Below are 13,380 nucleotides of genomic sequence, written 5' to 3' on the forward strand. Positions count from 1 at the left end.
CCACACCCTGAAATTGAAGCAGGAGGAGGCAATACGGCCCTTCGAGCCTGTTCTACTATTTAATAATCTTTATTCGTGTCACAAGTAGCATTGCATTAACTCTGCAATGAAGTTACTGTGAAAATCCACTAGCCGCTGCATTCCGGCACCTGTTCATGTACATAGAGGGAGAATTCAGAATGTCCAATTCACCTAACAAGCAGGTCGTTCAGCACTTATGGGAGCGCGTGGAGGAAATTTGCCAGAAATTACCCCGAAGATTTCATACATGATAAGCAAAATGACCCATTGATGTGGAGAAGCGTGTTGCATTGAATATTTTGTATTAAGCGAGCAAACTGGGAAGAACTCAGGCCATCAACAGAAAGAAGAAAAATCTAGGCTTCAAAACTGAGTCCCAGGTTTGATTCTGACCTTGGGTGACTGTCTGTGTGGAGTTTGCATGTTCTCCCCGTGTTTTTTTTTTAAAAATCATTTTGCGGGATGGAAGCGTCGCTGGTTAGGCCAGCATTTATTGTCGTCGTCCCCCCCCCTAGTTTCCCATCAGAAGATGATGGTGAGTTGCCTTCTACAACCGCTGCAGTCCTTGAGATGAAGGTACACCCACTGTGCTGTTAGGGAGGGAGTTCCAGGATGTTGCACCAGCGATAGTGAAGGAAAGGTGATAAATTTCCAAGTCAGAGGGAGAGTGTCTACGTGGGTTTCCTCCCACGGTCCAAAGATGTGCAGGTTAGGTGGAATGGCCATGAGAAACAGCTCCTTAGTTTCCAAAGGTTAGATAGAGTTGCGGGCATAGTGCATGGAAGTGGGCCTGAGTAGGGTGGTCTTTTGTTGAGTCGGTGCATACACAATGGGCCAAATGGCTTCCTGCACTGTAGGGATTCTTTAAAGACCAGTTGAACTTGCTTTGTACGTACTGTGGAAAAAAAACATTAATCTTTGGCCTCCCCATGAACACGTGTGAAAGACCCAACATCCAATTTACATCACAGGGTGACCCTACTGTTACACTCCTGGGTTACACTGTCAGATTCTTAGATGCTGGATGGTATGAGCACAACCCTGAACATAAAGATGCTGCAACAGTTTATTGAAGTGACCAGCAGTACTTTGGTGAATACCTACAGCAAGACCCGTGTTTGAAACACAGCCCTGCTCCAACATTGGCTAAGTGTAAAGCTGTGACTCGGGGTTGAGCCCTGACACTTCGGTGCAGAAACGAGGAGGTACTGTCTTTCAGATGAGACATTAAATCCAAAGCCTTGTCTGCCTTCTGAAGTGGATGTAAAAGATTTTATGGCACTATCTTAAAATAGATCATGGGGAGTTCCCTTTGGTGTCCTAGCCAAAAGCTATCCTTTGATCAACATTTCAAGAGCAGATTATTTGTCACTATCTCATCACTTGTATGTAAATTTTCTGCCACATTTCCTTTATTACAGCAACGGTTGCATTTCAAAGAGTACTTGGTGGCTGTAGAATGCTTTATTATAATGCCCCAGGATATCTCAATTTAATTTTGTTTTTAATATTCTATCTCCAAAACCATTTTGTATTGCCCTTTTTTTAGCTAATTCCCAGGGTCTTTTAATACTGTGGATGCTTTCTATATTACCCGATATTCATTTAATTATCTTCTATTTAAACAATAAATGCTTTGTAGCTTTTCGTTTGCAGTCTAATTTGATTTACTCTGTTAAAGTAATGCAAGTATAATAATGGAACATTTTTGGATGCTCGTACCATCTTTGCAACCATTTGCCTGGATAGAGAGTATTGTTAGTTGAATTAGATTTTGAATCTTAAAAGAGTGAAGAGAAAATGTCCAGTGCTGAACATCTAAAACCGGGTTTGGCTGGTTCATGCCTGAACCCAAGGAAAGACCCTAGTTCGAAGCAGCGTTGAGTCACGTTTTAGTCTGTGTAGAGATTTGTGTTTCACCATCGGACGTCCCAGACTGACACTCTTTCCCCAATATTGCAGGATTCTGAATTGGAAAAAATTACGAGAAGGTTTACCATTGAGCTGGCAAAGAAAGGATTCATTGGTAAGTTTGTGGAGAATTCTTTTTGGCAATTTTATATTTTTGTGCAATACCCATCAGGCTGTTTGTTCACTGGAAGCTGCCCCGTTCAAATTGTGGCTTGCATTAAATAGCACCAAACCAGCAGACAATTGTTCCTGTGTTTTATCTGAACGGATCTGACCACCTGGATCTCTAATTGTAGTTGCACAGCGAACAAGTGGAAATTTTTACTGATGGCCTATATAGCAAGTTGAGTCCCTTAACTTGCTAGAAGAGAAAAGTTTAGAGAGGGACTTATTTCTCCAGAGGCAGCAAATAGCTTATAGTGCAGACCCGTCTATCTGAAGGGTGTTTAGATGTGGGTAGCAGCATCCCACAGGGTTCAATTCCAGGGCGGCTTGTCATCTGTTTGCATCAGTGAGTTTGGAAATCGGGTTGGAGCGAATGGTATCTTGTTGTATTGTCAGACGATACTAAATCACAGGCAGAAGTAATTGTCAGGAACAAAGGAAGCTGCAAGGGACTATTGACAACTGGGCAAGAGGAAGGCAGGTGGAATTTGGTTAGTGAAGGGGTATGTTTTTATTTTAAAAGTAATACTTTTGGGAGATGGTGTGTTAGAGCAGAACAATTTGGTGCTTCAGGTAAACAAGACATTGAGAGCAATGCCTCCAGCAGATGAGATGGATTTATTTAAAAACAACACCAATGGACTACTGGAGTTTTATGGCAAGAGGTATAGGATTTAAGGTGAGGCGTAATGGTCAACCTGTGTAAAACCTTAGGCAGAGCATAGTTGGTGAACCCAGTTTTGCACTGCACACCATAAGAAGGATACTGAGGTAATAGCGAGGGTTTAGCCCAGGGTTGCAGAAATAAAAGTACAAAAAGACTGCAGATGCTGGAACTGCGAAATAGAGACAATTACTTCTTAAAATAAATTTAGAGTACCCAATTCATTTTTTCCAATTAAGGGGCAATTTAGCGTAGCCAATCCACCTAGCCTGCACATCTTTGGGTTGTGGGGGCGAAACCCACGGAAGCACGGGGAGAATGTGCAAACTCCACACGGACAGTGACCCAGAGCCAGGATCGAACCTGGAACCTCGGCGCCGTGAGGCATCAGGGCTAACCCACTGTGCTACCGTGCTGCCCCTGGAGACAATTACTTGGCAGGTTTGGCAGGACCTGTTGTCAGACAGGTTGATGACTTAATCTCCTCTCTTCCAGTAAAAACAACTAAGTGCTGAGTTGATGCTGTATTTAATATTTATGGAAGGACAGGATAGAGTAAATAGAAACAGAGCATGTCCCAGTAATTTGAGAGCAAGGCATGTAGATATGAAAAAGGAGAAATGGTTGGAGAGCAAAAAGTCCTCTTGTTTGTGGAAGGTCTAAGACAGGAAGGGAATATACAGTGAATGGCAGAACCCTCAGGAGTATTGACAGGTCCACAGGTCACTGAAAGGGGCAACACAGGTGGAGAAGTTAGTCAAGAAGGCATATGGCATGCTTGCCTTCATTGGTCGGGACATTGAGTATAAAAATTGGCAAGTCATGATGCAGCTGTATAGAATCTTAGTTAGGCCACACTTGGAGTATAGTGTTCAATTCTGGTCGCCGCACTACCAGAAGGATGTGGAGGCTTTAGAGAGGGTACAGAAGAGATTTACCAGGATGTTGCCTGGTCAGGAGGGTATTAGCTATGAGGAGAGGTTGAATAAACTTGGTTTGTTTTCACTGGAACGAAGGAGGTTGAGGGGTGATCTGATAGAGGTCTACAAAATTATGAGGGGCATAGACAGTGTGGATAGTCAGAGGCTTTTCCCCAGGGTAGAGGGGTCAATTACTAGGGGGTGTAGGTTTAAGGTGCGAGGGGCAAGGTTTAGAGGAGATGTACGAGGCATGTTATTTTACACACAGGGTAGTGGGTGCCTGGAACTCGCTGCCGGAGGTGGTGGAAGCAGAGACGATTGTGACGTTTAAGGGGCATCTTGATAAATACATGAATAGGATGGGAATAGAGGGAGGATACGGATCCTGGAAATGTAGAAGATCGTGGGTCAGCCCCCCCCCCCAACCCGGGCCGGATCCCCCCCCGCGCGGATTCCCCCCCCCCCCCCCCCCAGGACTCCGCAGACCACCCTCAGAGCCAGGTCCCGCCGGTATAGACCTTGTGTAGTTCATGGCAGCCGCTCGGCCCATCGGGGACCGGAGAATCGCCGGGGGGGGGGGGGCGGGGGGGGCGCTGCCAACGGCCCCCGACCAGCGCGATCCCCGCCAAAAAACGAGCCGGAGAATTCGTCAGCCGACGTCGGAGTGCATCTCTTTTTTTAATTTTCCAATGTTAGCTCACCAATTGTCTATCCATGCCAGTATGTTACCCCTACACTAATAGCTTTTATTTTCCGCAATAAACTTTGATACTGCTCCTTATCAAATGTCTCTGGAAATCTAAATACAGTATATCCACTGGTTCCCCTTTACCCACAGCACAAGTTACTTCTTCGGAGAGCTCCAATAAATGAGCTAAATGTGATTTCCCTTTCACAAATCTATGTTGCCTCTGTCTGATTGCCTTCAATTTATCTATAACTCTGCTATAACACCTTTAATAGCTTTTAACATTTTCCCTGTGACAAACGTTAAGCCAATGTGTCAACTACCTCGCCAGACCCTTTTAAGACCCTAGGATGAAATCCATCAGGAAGCAGTTCCAACAATTGGCTCAGTACCACTTCCCTGGTGATTGTAACTTTCTTGAGTTTGTTTCCTTCCATTTCCTGATTTACAGCTATTTCAAAATGTTATTTGTATCCTCTATAATCAAGACTAATGCAAAGTACCTGTTCAATTCATCTGTCTTCTCCTTATTTTCCATTATTAATTCTCCAGACCCGATCTCTATAGGATCAAAACTCACTTTAACGCTTTTTTTTGTCAAAATAGCTAGAGGAACTCCTATATAAATTTCTAGCTTGCTTTCTCTCGTACTCTAATAAATTTTCCCCTCCTTATTCTTTGATTTTTTTTATGTTCTGTACTATTTTCTGACCTACCACTCAACCTTGCATAATGATATGCTTTTTCTTTAAATTTGATCCAAACTTTAACTTTTTTTAGTTAACCATGGACAGTGGATCCTCCACATTTTCTTTCTCGTTTTAATATATCGATTCTGTGCATTCTAGAATATCACCTTGGATGTCTGCCACTGCATCTCTTTTTTAAATTTTCCAATTAAGGGGCAATTTAGCACGGCCAATCCACCTATCCTGCACATCTTTGGGTTGTGGGGGTGAGACCCACGCAGACACGGGGAGAATGTGCAAACTCCACACGGACAGTGACCCAGGACCGGGATTCAAACCCAGGTCCTCAGCACCGTGAAGCAGCAGTGCTAACCACTGTGCCACCGTCCTGCCACTGCATCTCTATTAACCTAATTCGCCTGAGGGCAGTCTTCATATGCAATTCTCTGGAAGCTACTTGATCACACAGAAAATGGTGCTTCATCATATCCTGCTTGACCTGAACTTGTGCATTACCCAATTTGGAACAGTTATGTTCTGATAATTATAAATGCTGGGCTAAAATCCCAGAGAGCAAGGAAAGATAAATGTTCTGATAATTGTAAATGCTGGGCTAGAAACCCAGACGGCAAGGAAAAATAAATTAATCAGAATGGTTTTTGAAAGCCGTCGGGCAAGAAAACCTGCCAACCGTTCCCATTCTGCCCACGTGTGACTCCAAATGGTTGACTCATAATGCCCAAAGGCAACTCGAAGATGGGCAATAAATGCTGTCACTAAAACAAATGTCTTTTAAAAAATCTTTTTTCCCCCTCCTGTCTAAGCTTCACCTGTGTGTAAGTGTATATGTCTGTCTCTGTTCATTCCATGCAGATTTATAGGTGAAATTATAAATGCTGCCTGTTTAACTTAAAATCAGTGTAAAGAGTTACCTGTTTCTCAGTAATTACGCCCATTCCCGTATCTTTCTGGCCTAACATCAAGGTGGCAAGCACACGTGTTGACACCAGAACAGTGCTAGCTGCCAGGAATTATCCGGGCCCTGACTCTCTACTTTGCTCCTATTTCCGAAACAACGTAATTCAGAGAAGGGATTGAATGTGAAGCGAAATGCATAGTATTCGGATCTGTGGCATCTAACGTTTACCGTGACAACACCCCATGAACAGTTGAAATGTGTGAATGCAAAAAGTAATTGAAAGCCACATTTTATCATTGTGTGATTACGAGGGGCCTGTTTAATGAACTGGAGCTTGTGCTTCTAGTCTGTTTTGTGGGGGAAAACATTAATTGTGTAACCCTTTAAATTTGTTTAACAAACTGTTGACTATTTTGAGATTTGGGTAGTGCACGGAGCTAGAACAATGTCTTTATTTCTCGTCATGTCCATTGAATCTAGCCCAGACTGCCTGGAATAAAGGTTTCACTTCGCATAGCTGCAAGGTTCCTCCGAGAAACGAGCGTTGGCTAGTTTCAACACAGCGCTAGATGAGCATGGGTCAAAAACTGAAATTCATCCAACTTACCGTGTCCTGAGAATGTTGTGTTTTTTTACATGTTTACTTTGTTTCTCTTCTACCTGTCCGAAGGGCATAACGGTCGTTGGGTTTGTCCATCAAGTCAGCTGGCCTGAGGTTGGAACTGTTGTTGCAGAAGGAGAATAAAAATGTTTGCAAGATTAAAATTTTCCTTCGCTCTCCTAGGACCTGGTATTGACGTGCCGGCCCCTGATATGAGCACAGGCGAGAGAGAAATGTCCTGGATTGCCGATACTTTTGCCACCACGATGGGACACCAGGTGAGTGTATGAAGGAAATTGAATGGCAAGTCAGGAGGTTCAATAAAACATTGCTTCTGAATCAATTCAGTTTGATTGTAGAAAATCGTTATTTGTGAAAGACAGATAGTTATTAAATAATAGTGGATATAGATTTTGCAATTCAACGTGGCCTATGTAGGGCTTAACGTGAGCAATAGAGCACGGAGGAGAAAAAGAGGAGAAAGTAAATAGTTATAACCGTTTCAGGCAGTTGGACTGAGGTGGCTGAATCCTAAAGGACATAAGCTGTTATCCTGGCTCTGCAGCATGAAGTGAGGGAACCAAACAAGAGGGAAAAACATACTTTAAAAATTTTTTTTAGAGTACCCAATTATTTTTTTTCCAATTAAGTGGCAAGTTAGTGTGGCCAATCCATTTAACCTGCACATCTTTGGGTTGTGTGGGTGAAACACACGCAGACATGGGGAGAATGTGCAAACTCCACACGGACAGTGACCCAAAGCTGGGATCGAACCTGGGACCTCGGCACCGTGAGGCAGCAGTGCTACCCACTGCGCCACATGCGATCCCGGGAAAAACATACTTGACCTCGTCCTCACAAACCTGCCGGCCACAGATGCATCTGACCATCGTATAGACATTGTGGAGACAAAGTCCTGTCTTCACATTGAGGAAACCCTCCATCATGGCATCGTGTTATATAACACCAGGTTAAAGTCCAACAGGTTTGTTTTGAATCACTAGCTTTTGGAGCACAGCTCCTTCATCAGGTCAGTCCTCACCTGAGGAGGAAGCTGTGCTCCGAAAGCTAGTGATTCGAAACAATTCTGTTGGACTTTAACCTGGCGTTACAAGACTTCTTACTGTGCTCACCCCAGTCCAACGCCGGCATTTTCACACCGTGTTAAATGGGATAGACTTCAAACACATCTGGCAACTTAAGACTGGATAGCCATGAAGCACTGTGGGTCATCATCAGCAGAATTGTATTCAACCGTAATCTCATAGAATCATAGAATCCCAACAGTGCAGAAGGAGGCCATTTGGCCCAATGAGTCTGCACTGACCCTCTGAAAGAGTACTTCACCCATGCTCACTCCCATCCCCCCATCTCAATAACCCCTTAATTTAACCTACAGATCTTTTTGGGGCACTATAGGGCAATTTAGCATAGCCAATCCACCTAACCTGCACATCTTTAGACTGTGGGAAGCACCTGGAGAAAATCTAAGCAGACACGAGGAGAAAGTGCAAACTCCACAAAGATAGTCACTCAAGGCCGGAATTGAACCCGGGTTCCTGGCACTATGGCCCAAGAGATGCAGACCCAAATTAAAAAATATTGGGATCAAAGTGAAGCTCGTAGAGACAGCGGGTGGTATTTTCCCCGCAACCCTCTGCAAAATCAGAGGTGGTCTACCTTCGGCCAGCGGCAGGGTCTTCTGATTCCACCGTTGTCAACGGGGTTTACGTTAAATGCACCCCTTGCTACCAGGAAACCCGCGGGGTAGGTGCACCCACTGGAAGGTCTCACCAGCTTGACCAGCCAGAAAGTTCAGGCCAGCATATCAATTTCCATTTGATGCAGCTTCATACCACAAAGGAAACATCAACAGGAACAGTTTTGCAGGATCAAGCTGGGTGTGGCAAGCATGGGGAAAAGCAACAAAATAGATACTGAGACCATGCAAGTAAAAGTACAATCTCATTTGAGGGGTCAAGATAGGGTGAACAGTTGGAGGCTTTTTCCCAGGGCGGAAATGACATTTACAAGGGGGCACAAGTTCAAGGTGAGGGGGACAGGTCCAGTGGAGATGTGTGGGTGATGTTTTTTTCACTCAGAAGATGGTGGTGGCCTAGAATGCACTGCCAAGTGAGGTGGTTGAGGAAGATACATTAGCGACCTTTAAGACTTATTTGGATAGACACATGAACAGATGGAGTGTAGAAGGATACAGGCATGTGGTCTACATAGGACACGTGATTGGCACAGGCTTGGAGGGCCGAAGGGCCTGTTCCTGTGCTGTATTGTTCTTTGTTCTTGCATTAGCTTCACGTAACCTTAACCCATATAAGGTGATCTAGGTGCCAGAAAGTCTGGCTTCATCTGGGCAATCCACAATCGATCCATTTGAATGGGACTGTTTATCCCCCATTTACAGGGCAGGCCCAGACTTTCACTGGTTGTCTGTCTCTGTCCAGTATATTGGAACTTGGCTGTTCAAATTCCCAGCAGGCCTGTCTATGGTTCTGACTGCGGTTTTAATTTAAAGTCTCCAATTATATGTTGCACCTAAAATTCAGGCTGTTGGCCATTTTACCACAGCAGTCTGCTCTCTATGAATGAGTAAAGTAAGGGAAGGGGTAACATTGCTATCAAGTGGCACTTGCTTAGCAATAATGTATGTGCTGATTGACACTCCATTTGTGTCTCCGCTGGGGTCACTCCGCTCCTGACCACATTACACAGTCTGGTTCAAACATGGACAAAACAGCTGAACCCCCGAGATGAGTGGCTGCCCTTAATATCAAGACAGCATTTGATGGTGTGTGGAATCCAGGAGTCCGAGCAAAACAGGAGTAAATGGGAATTAGTGGGGGGCAACTCTCCACTCGTTCGAGTCGTACCTGGCAAAAAAGGAAGATGGTGTGTTGGTTGGAGGGCAATCATCTCCGTTCCAGGACATCACTGCAGGAGTTCCTCCGGCTAGTGCCCTAGACCCAACCATCTTCATCTGCTCCATCAATGACCTTCCTACCATCATTAGGTCAGAAGTGAGAATGTCTACTGATGACTGCACAATGTTTAATATCATTGTTACAACACAGACACTGAAGTAGTCCATGTCCAAATCCTGCAAGTACGGAACAAAAGGCAGGGTTGGGCTGACAAGTGTCAAGTAACATTCAAACCACACAAATGCCAGGCAATGACCATCTCCCAACAAGAGAGAATGTAACCGTCGCCCCTTGACCATCACGGAATCTTCCACTGTCAACATCCTGGAGGGTTACCATTTACCAGAATCCAAACTAGAATCACCTTATAAATACGGTGGCGACAAGAGCAGGTCAAAGGCTAGGAATCCTGTGGGGAGTAACCTGCCTCCTGACTCCCCAAAATTTGTCTACCGTCTACAAGACACAAGTCAGGAGTGTGATAAAATACTCTCCACTTGCCTGGATGAGTGCAGCTGCAACAACACTCGAAGCTTCACACCATCCAGGACATAGCAGCCCGCTTGATTGCTCCCCCTTCCACAAATATTCACATCTTCCACTATTGAAGCACCGTGGCAGCCGTGTGTACCATCTACAAGAGGCACTGCAGAAACTCACCAAGGCTCCTTCGGCAGTACGTTCCAAACCCACCCAGATGTACAAGGGCGGCTGACTCATGGGGAGCACACCTATCAGTTTGTTCCCCTCCAAAGCGTTCTCCATCCTGACTTGGAAATATTGTCGTTCCTCCACTGTTGCTGGATCAGAATCGTGGAATTCCCTTCCTAACAGCACTCTGATTGTGCCTGCACAACAGGGATTGCAGCGATACAAGAAGGCAGTTCACCAGCACCTTCTCGGGGGGCAATTGGGGATGGGCAATGAAAGATGGCCTAGACAATGAGGCCCCCATTCCATGTATGAATAAAGTATCTCAACTGTGACTGTTCATTTCAACAATGCATGATTACATTATTTAAAGATAATTGTAACAAAAGGGTATAAAATTGCTTCGATCAAACTGGAGCCAATTTGGATTGGTCTATAATGAGCAATGAACCACACCCTTTTGTCTGTCATGCTGAGTGAGCAGAATATTCTACTCCAAAGCCACTTCTACGTTTGACCCTGCACCTCAGCTTACTCTTTGTAGTGGGGTGCAAGTCTCATTCAGTCTGAGGAACATTGCTATTGGCATTTTACTAATGTTGATGGTCAGATTTGTTCCCCAATTTACATGTTGGCACTGTGCTGACTTCAGACTTGCAGAGCCTCTGCAGCACGCACTGTTTCTTTTATTGCGATAGTCAGTGACTCCATAAACTTCCTCTGTTCAGTGCCCTTTGAAATAGGAGTCAGTTTTAGGGTTCGCCCAGAGGTGGCAGCCATTCATCGATTTCTTCGCGAAAAATTAATCGTCAGTAGAAGGGTGGGGGGGGTTATTTTAGCTTAGAGTAGGGGGTTAATAAAGGTGGGACCTGTAAGAGAGGGAGACGGCTTTTGCACTATGTTTATAGTTTCATGGACATTGTTTATTGTGTTGTTATAATACTAAAAATACCTCAATAAAATGTTTATTAAAAAAAAGAAATAGTCAGTTTTCAACCTCGGCGCATGGTAATCTGAACATCAAGGTGGAGCAGATTGTCTGCTTGTTAATGAATTTTGTGTATCAATGTGGATATGAGCTACAGTGTTTGTGTGACAGCTCAAGCCAAGCTGCAGCCTTTCTTGGCAGGAAACAAACTCCTACTCAAAACAGAGGCCTGTGAATCCTGCACCTTCTCAGCCCACTGTGCTCACCTTCCCCAAATGTGACCGAGACTGCCACGTATATATGGGGCTCTTGAGCCACACCAGGTGATGTTGCAGAGTGTTGGCCCACCCAAGACGTAAACCATCATCTCTTGAGACAGAAGGCTACCAAAAACCTGTAACCCCGAGGTCGAATGGGTTTAATTTCTTTTTAACTTCAAACAAAATCCTTGGTTAGCCCACAACCAAATATTGCATCCAATATTTGATGCCCTGTCTTAAGAAAGATCTCCAGGCCATACCATGGAGGATTTTGAAGATTTATGAACTGGGTGATCCAAACAACTTCAAATCTCTGTGGAGGTTAATAGATTTCCATGAATCAATAAATAAGATCATAAATTTTGGTTTATTACTAAACAACAGTGGAGAAGGGGAGATTTTTTTTTGTATGCTGAGGATTATTAGGATATGCTGTCCCCAGCCAGAATAAGGTGTGGAACCAGAATCCGCAAGACATTTTCAAATGAAATGTGGTAAGTATTTGGAAATTGAAGGGATTAGGACTTCGCTGATAGCTACTTCAGAGAATTTACACAATGGTCTAGATGGCTGCATTCAGTGTGATTATGAATAAATTACCTTTCTGAATTACCCAATCACACTTATCCTTTAGTTGTGACTTCTTCCTTAGCCAATTTTCTACTAGCAATGTTTTTATTGATATATTTTGCTCTTTCATTATCCCTTTCCTCTCTTTTTAAATTTATTTATATAGCTATTTCCCCCAACCCCATTCCCGTTACACCCTCCCCGAACAGGCGCCGGAATGTGGCGACTAGGGGCTTTTCACAGTAACTTCATTTGAAGCCCACTTGTGACAATAAGCGATTTTCATTTCATTTCAATTTCCCCTTATCCTGTAGGAGTAATCCAGATTATTTTCATAGAATCATAGAATCACTACAGTGCAGAAGGAGGCCATTTGGCCCATCGAGTCCACACCGACCCTATGAAAGAGCCCCCCATCCCTGCAACCCGTAATCTCACTTTTGGACACTAAGGGGCAATTGATCACGGCCAATCTACCAAACCTGCACACCGTTGGACTATGGGAGGAAATCGGAGCACCCGGCGGAGGAAACCCACGCGGACACGGAAAGAATGTGCAAACTCCACACAGTCATCCAAGGTTTTCTTCGGCAAGTTTCTTTCATAGAATTTACAGGCAGAAGGAGGCCATTGGGCCCATCGAGTCTGCATCGGCTCTTGGAAAGAGCACCCTACCCAAGGTCCACACTGCCACCCTATCTCCATAACCCAGTAACCCCACCCAACACTAAGGGCAATTTAGAATGGCCAATCCACCTAACCTGCACATTTTTGGGCTGTGGGAGGAAACCGGAGCACCCGGAGGAAACCCACGCGCACACTGGGAGGATGTGCAGACTCCGCACAGACAGTGACCCAAGCCGGAATCGAACCTGGGACCCTGGAGATGTGAAGCAATTGTGCTAACCACAATGCTACCGTGCTGCCCCGTGCATATTTCTTGCCTTGCATTTTTTTTTTTTAAATTATGAGTACTCAATTCATTTTTTCCAATTAAGGGGCAATTTAGCATGGCCAATCCACCTACCCTGCACATTTTTGTGTTGTGGGGACGAAACCCACACAAACGGGAAGTATGTGCAAACTCCACACGGATAGTGACCCAGAGCCGGGATCGATCCTGGTACCTCAGCTGCGTGAGGCAGCAGTGCTAACCACTGCACCACCGTACTGCCCTTTGCCTTGCATATTTAATGTAACTTGGAAATTCACTGCTTTGCATTAACAGAGCTATATTTCAGCAGTGCACCCCACTGTATGTATTTCTTTTACTTTGTCATCACAATTATGTTTGCGGTCTGGTAATCATATTTCTGCCTTGTTACTCTGGCACTGATTGTAATGATGTCAGCAGGCAATCACATATCTCCTGAAATTATTTTTCCACATTATGCTGTCTTTCTTACTTGCAAGAAGCAGGGCCAGGTGCAAGTTCTCTCTCGCGATGCTCATAA

At 44.5% G+C, this 13,380-nt stretch overlaps 1 protein-coding gene across 1 annotated transcript in view; it reads left to right on the forward strand.

The window, feature by feature from the left end:
* Positions 1-1,986: 1,986 nt before the first annotated feature.
* LOC140403667 (glutamate dehydrogenase 1, mitochondrial) overlaps positions 1,987-13,380 on the forward strand; it is a 75,718-nt gene continuing 64,324 nt past the window's right edge. The window contains exons 1-2 of the mRNA XM_072491827.1: positions 1,987-2,047; positions 6,762-6,856. Coding sequence (XP_072347928.1) covers positions 6,791-6,856 — 66 coding nt within the window. The 5' untranslated portion in view covers positions 1,987-2,047; positions 6,762-6,790. The remainder of the gene's footprint in view (positions 2,048-6,761; positions 6,857-13,380) is intronic.

The sequence above is a fragment of the Scyliorhinus torazame genome, chromosome 28 (assembly GCF_047496885.1).
Source record: "Scyliorhinus torazame isolate Kashiwa2021f chromosome 28, sScyTor2.1, whole genome shotgun sequence".
Classification (NCBI taxonomy): domain Eukaryota; kingdom Metazoa; phylum Chordata; class Chondrichthyes; order Carcharhiniformes; family Scyliorhinidae; genus Scyliorhinus; species Scyliorhinus torazame.